Source organism: Garra rufa, chromosome 20 (assembly GCF_049309525.1).
Source record: "Garra rufa chromosome 20, GarRuf1.0, whole genome shotgun sequence".
NCBI lineage: Eukaryota > Metazoa > Chordata > Actinopteri > Cypriniformes > Cyprinidae > Garra > Garra rufa.
This window is the reverse complement of record NC_133380.1, coordinates 30,946,728-30,952,727: the sequence shown is the minus strand read 5'-3', so window position 1 is coordinate 30,952,727 and position 6,000 is coordinate 30,946,728. Positions and strand designations below refer to the sequence as shown.

Genomic DNA, 6,000 nt, shown 5'->3' with positions numbered 1-6,000 from the left:
CGTTTCCATAGTTTGCACTGACTACAATTATTGTAACTTATGTGAAATCATTAATATGAGGTCTCTTCAAACAGAAGCGTTATTGTTGTTTTGTTTTACACTAGGATGGCACTGCAGTATAAACTTAATGCCACTCAGCCCGGAGTTTCTTAAAAGCTATATTTATTCAGAAATAAAAGTTAAACAACACGTTTATGCTACTAAACTGTGTTTGTTTACATGTGGTGAATGTATCGCGTTTTGTCATACTTCACATCCGGCGAATGCGACTCTTATCTCCCACAATGCCTTGCTGTCTCTCTCTCTTCCGGTTGTCGTACGCTTCGTGTGGCAGGTACTGAGTTTGTCTCCATGTCAATAAAATCTGGATTAATCCTCGGAAAATGGAGATGGTTATTAAATCAGCAGTTTAGCACTGTGTTATGTGACTATTAACGCGCAATTTATGTACAGTATTAAGGCTGATCCCGCGTTTATTGTGTAAAAAAAAGTTATAAACGAGCGTCTGCTATAGCTGTTAGCATGGCGCTCAAAATGCTCTGCGTTCAGATGTTTGATTTTAGTTTCCGATGCACATTAAATTAGTGCGATGCTCAGAAACTAAAGTAACTGTGTGCACTATAAATACGTTTGAACACAGCCTGTTGTGTAACGTTAGATGTTTTTAATATGTACTAATGTACTGTTTCTCTTTTTCTGTTCTTCTGCCTGTTGCTGGTTTTGTGCCCTTAGCAGACAGTGATCAGAAATGGCCAAGTCAAAGAACCACACCACACACAACCAGTGTAAGTGTCTGTAAGGTGTTGAAGTGTTTTATTGATGCTGTGGATGTTGAACTGACAGTCTCTGTGTTTGTGCAGCTCGTAAGTGGCACAGAAACGGCATCAGGAAGCCGCGGTCTCATCGTTATGAGTCTCTCAAAGGGGTAAGAGATGTCTTTATTCATCACAGTCGTGTGCAGCTGTGTCTTATGCATCTGAACATCTGTAATGCTCTCAAACACAAGCTGTTTTAGCCTGTTGCTGTGCGTTCTGTCTATGGTGCTCACATGAGGTGTTAGATCTTGATCCAAATGTGATAGAAAGGACTGCTTCATCTTGTGATGTTTAAAACCTTGAGCTAAGATGTTTAATCAAAAGATTACTCAACCCCAAAATAAACATTTTTGTCATTATTCAAATTTTAAAAAATCATAATTATTTTGGTCAATATTGTAAACATGATTATGACTGGGTCCAAAAATTTATATTCGTGATTAATATAAAGATAGCAACACAACAGAAAAAAAGATACAAATGGAAGAAAAAAAAACTGCTTCTTCACTGTAAAAAAAAATAAACATGCTTTGTTTCTTATTAAAACTGCAAAGTTTTTTCATTCAAGAGCAGTCAGTGATTTCTCTCTGTACTATTACGTTTTATTATTAATAAGCACAGAGACGGCAATAAGGAATATTATTTGTTGCAGCTTTCAGAGCCACATGGGTCTGATACACTCTTACACGTATTTTCATTCTTAACTGTTTATGATCATTTAAGACATAACTGACAAGGGTTTACATGAATAGTGACCATGCGCCTCATTTTGAAATATTTTGGCGTGTGTTTGAGCATTTAGACGTGCACTTCAAACTAAAAGATAACTTGCATGTCCGTGTTCTGCTCCGTCTCTGAGCGCTTACGCAGAACAGAAAGTTCTTAAAAACACAACATCGAAGAAACATTAATAAATCAAGCACATCCCGTTTTTTTGAAAGTCATGTTGCATGATTTTGCTGATTTGCATGCAAAATTAGGCTTTTATGGAAGTCCACTGGAAAGTGGGCGGAATGGGGCGCAATAATAGTTTCATCTCCAAAATATCTTAAATTGTTTTCTGAAGACGAACAAAGCGTTACACGTTTGGAATGACATGGGGGTAAATAATTGACACAATTTTCATTTTGGGGTGGAGTAACCTTTAAAGTCTGACTAATTAGTCTGACTAATGATTAGAGACTAAGGTTTTGTTCACACTTGTCATGTTTGGTTCGATTAAAACAAACTCTGATGCGATTGCTCTGTTAGTGCGGTTCATTTGGGTAATCGTGAAAGCTGCCATCTGAAGCTTTAGTTTGCACCAAACAAGCAGACCAAGACTGCTAAAAAGATGGGTCTCGGTCTGCTTCCAAACCAAGCGACAACCTCCCGCTCTTTCTATTGAAACCAAAACGGAAGTGACTTAAACTGCAATTCATCGCCTGGCCGCTAGAGACTGGCTGCAGAAGAGAGTCAGTCCCATAGACGCCCCATGTTAAAATGCCCAACTTTACAGCAGAAAAAACGGTTTACAGCCTGGTTCAAAAAATGGTTTTGGTCTATATAGCTGGTTTTGCCCTTCATGTCAACTGTGAGGGGGGGGGTGAGTTTTTTTTATAACTCATCCGTTTAAGTTATATTAAGCCTTAAAGTTCTGCATAATTAAGGGCGTGGCCAATTGAGTGACGAGGGGATTGCCGCTGCTGTCACCACTGTCACGCTAGGCGGGCGTGGTTTCTACAACCAGCTCCACCCACGTCCCGTCTTTTGCCCATTTTTGATTATCCGGGAGTGACGCGATTCCAAGATGGCAACGCCCGAATCCCGCCCACTATGAGCTTCGAAATAGCGCTTCAGAATCTTACGGGTGATGTCACGGACACTACGTCCATATTTTTTACAGTCTATGTTCCAAACTAACTTCGAAATAAATATGAATTATTCTGTCCAAATATCAATATTAGAGCAAATGTTTCATCCACAGACGAAAGTGTCTCAGCCATTTATATTTATATTTACCGTATCTGCTTACTTCGCATCCGCTTAGCCATAGACAGAGCCATAGAGAAACTGGTAGCCAGGCAACAGCGTGGTGACGTCATGCACACGCATTTTACCAGCCCGGTTCAGCACGGTTGTCTAACCGTGCCGAGAATTCCGGGCCGAGAACGGTTTGTAATCGTTCCGTGCCGTACCAGGCTCAGGTGGAAACACAACTGGAACTGTACCCGACCGTTCTAAGAACGGTTCGGCCCGATAGTGGAAAAGCGGCTAAGGAGTTAAAGTGCCTTTTTATGAGCTCTTTGTGAGTTCGCAGGTGGTGAAAATATGTACACAACACTGAATGTGCTTAGTCCAGCAGACAGCATTGCGTGTATTTGGCTTAAAGCGGCGATCAGCAGACCGATCAGTGAATGGGTACTTTAGAGTCATACACCCGCAGCGCTGCTTTAAGGCGAACTAACCTTTTCCTTACGTTTGTAGTGTTCGGTGAGTTCTGTCACTAAATATACGTCAATCAGGTTTTGAATGCACCACTATGCCTTAAGGTTTGGTATCTTTAAAGCCGACGCCAACCAACTAGTGCCGACGAAAGCCGACCGTTTTGTCGCCTTCTAGTCGGCTGCGTCGTAGAACAGTAATATAAAATGTATCTCTAAAATTAAGTAAAGCACATTAGTTGTTATGCATCACTAATTGGACATGCATGCTGCATCCCTACTTCCATTGCATCCTAAATGTATGTACATTCTTACTGAAAAGAAATAGTTTTGGGACAAACTACTTGGTCTTAATTACATCTTTAACGGACTGCTCTGCCGCTTGGTTTCGTGCATCTTGTCGTCATTTCGACTGCCCTGTCAGTCATCTTGTCACAGTTTATATTTAATTTTTTTTTATTTTCTTACTGCATTGGATGGAAATGAAGAGGCATGATCTGTCAGTTGCATGTCTTGCATGCAGTCAACTCCTCCTCCTCCTCCTTTGTGTATAATTTTTAAAAGTTAATAACTAAAAGTATTTATAAAAGCTCAATGATTTTGCAGGTTTAATTATTATTCACTTATACCTCTTTACCTAAACCTCTCACTGATCTGTCAGTCTCATGTTTGTGCTTCTAATCGAGTCCTTGTCTTAAAGGTTGTATCAGCGATTTCTAGCCTGAAACATAAAGTGTCAAATTCAGCTGACCTTTCATCACGATCCGCTCGCTGCCTGCCCCATAAATTGTCTGTGAAAAAAACGCGTCTCTCTGGTCAGCCTAGGGTCCGAGATATGCCAAAAAAACAATCGGCACTACCAACCTTTCCACAGATAAACAAACAGTGTTCCAACCAATCAGCGTCAGGGGTTTGGTGTTGTGGACTTTCGCTCCGCCTCCCTCACATCCCTGCACCAGTAGGAAAGTCCACAACACCAAACCCCTGACGCTGATTGGTTGGAACACTGTTTGTTTATCTGTGGAAAGGTTGGTAGTGCCGATTGTTTTTTTTTGGCATATCTCGGACCCTAGGCTGACCAGAGAGACGCGTTTTTTTCACAGACAATTTATGGGGCAAGCAGCGAGCGGATCGTGAAGAAAGGTCAGCTGAAATTGACACTTTGTTTTAGGCTAGAAATCGCTGATACAACCTTTAACACGTGAAGCGTTGTGGATAATATTAGCCATGAGAGTGTGATGTGACGGAGCTGCAATGGAATTAGTAATAGTAGTATGTCATCCTTCTAAGACTGTAGTAGTCGTGATATGTCATTTTTCAGCAGTTTAATGCATGTGTTGTGTTTTAGGTGGACCCTAAGTTCCTGAGGAACATGCGATTTGCCAAGAAACACAACAAGAAGGGGATGAAGGCCATTGCATCCAAACAGGCATCCAAATAGATGGGGAAAGACCCCAGATAGTCAGCGGTGTACACGTTCCCTAAAAGGACTTTATACCATCTATAATAAAGCCATGCTTTGTCAAAGAGCGCCTGTCTGTCTCGATTCATTTGACTGTTGTTTTGCGTACACAGAGTTGAATGCTGCAGGACTTCTCTCTGCTGTTCCTGGATGTTTTTTTGTGATGATCTGACGCACCCAATGCACCTCATAAGCTTAATATGAGACAAGATGACATGGGTGATTATAATTACAATCTACTGTGGCTTTACTGGAAATACCCTCTCAATCAACATGCACGTTATACATGTAAAAATGTACATTTGCTGTCGCTCATGTTGTTCCAGACCTGTTTGACTTGCTTCACAAGTAAGTTATAGTAAAGGATATACATTATTTTTTAAAAATCAAGGTTTAAAAAGTGGAATAAGAAGTCATGCTAAAAAGTAATTATAAAATTGTACACATTCACCTTAGGTTTTTACTTTTTGCTTAATAGCTCATTATCTGATATTGAAAAATGAAAATTTGATGTTTATTTGCTTACCCCAGAGCATCCAAAATGTTGATGACTTTGTTTCTTCAGTAGAACACAAAGATTTTTGACTCAAACCATTGCAGTCTGTCATATAATGGCAGTGAATGGGCACCAAACCTTTGAAGGTAAAAAAAAAACAAAACAGACAAATCCAAATTAAATCCTGTGGCTCGTGACAATACATCGATGTTCTAAGACACGGAATGATCGTTTTTTGCAAAAAGCTGAACAGTGTTTATATAATGTTTTACCTTTGATACACAGCAATGTCCAGCTGTCCTGAGCACATGCTCAGCATCCGGCACGTTACGTGGGTACGCGCTCTGGCGTAGTATACGCAAACTAAATGTAAAGTATTTAGTTTAATTTACCCAGATCTCTAAATACTAAATGTTTTAACCTCCACGCATGAGTTCTCCTTATTTCCTTATATTTCTCTTGTGATGTGAAATATATTTAGGTCAGTAGTAAGTAAAAAAAAAAAAACATGTGTTTTGTACGTAGTATTCAGAAGTATTCAGACCTTTTTCACTTTTTTAAAATTTTATGTTGCAGCCTGATATTACAATTGTTTAAATTTTTTTTTTTTTTCTCATTAATCTACACTCCGTACCTCATCATGACAAAGTGAAAACAGAATTTTAGAAATGTCTGTACATCACATTTACATAAGTATTCAGACCCTTTACTTAGTTGAAGCACCTTGCAGCAATTATGGCCTCAAGTCTTTTTGGGTATGACAACAGATTTTGCACACTTGAATTGGGGAATTTTCTGCCATTC

General features: G+C 39.6%; 1 protein-coding gene across 2 annotated transcripts; it reads left to right on the top strand.

Annotated features, from left to right (window-relative positions):
* Positions 1-288: 288 nt before the first annotated feature.
* Positions 289-4,767, top strand: rpl29 (ribosomal protein L29). Of its 2 annotated transcripts, none has more exons than XM_073825787.1 (4): positions 289-334; positions 733-785; positions 861-925; positions 4,587-4,767. In XM_073825787.1, exons 2-4 carry the CDS (start codon positions 749-751, stop codon positions 4,677-4,679), a joined length of 195 nt encoding a protein of 64 aa, XP_073681888.1. In that variant the 5' UTR covers positions 289-334; positions 733-748; the 3' UTR covers positions 4,680-4,767. The 2 variants fall into 2 exon arrangements, with proteins under 2 accessions (XP_073681888.1, XP_073681889.1); XM_073825788.1 differs by having other exon boundaries at positions 296-334; positions 736-785.
* The last annotated feature ends 1,233 nt before the right edge of the window (positions 4,768-6,000 follow it).

Coding starts and splice junctions, on each gene's coding strand:
- rpl29 (XM_073825787.1), top strand. CDS start 749: ATGGCCAAGTCAAAGAACCACACCACACACAACCAGT. Junction 786..860: donor CCACACCACACACAACCAGT/GTAAGTGTCTGT, acceptor GTGTTTGTGCAG/CTCGTAAGTGGCACAGAAAC. Junction 926..4,586: donor GTTATGAGTCTCTCAAAGGG/GTAAGAGATGTC, acceptor GTTGTGTTTTAG/GTGGACCCTAAGTTCCTGAG.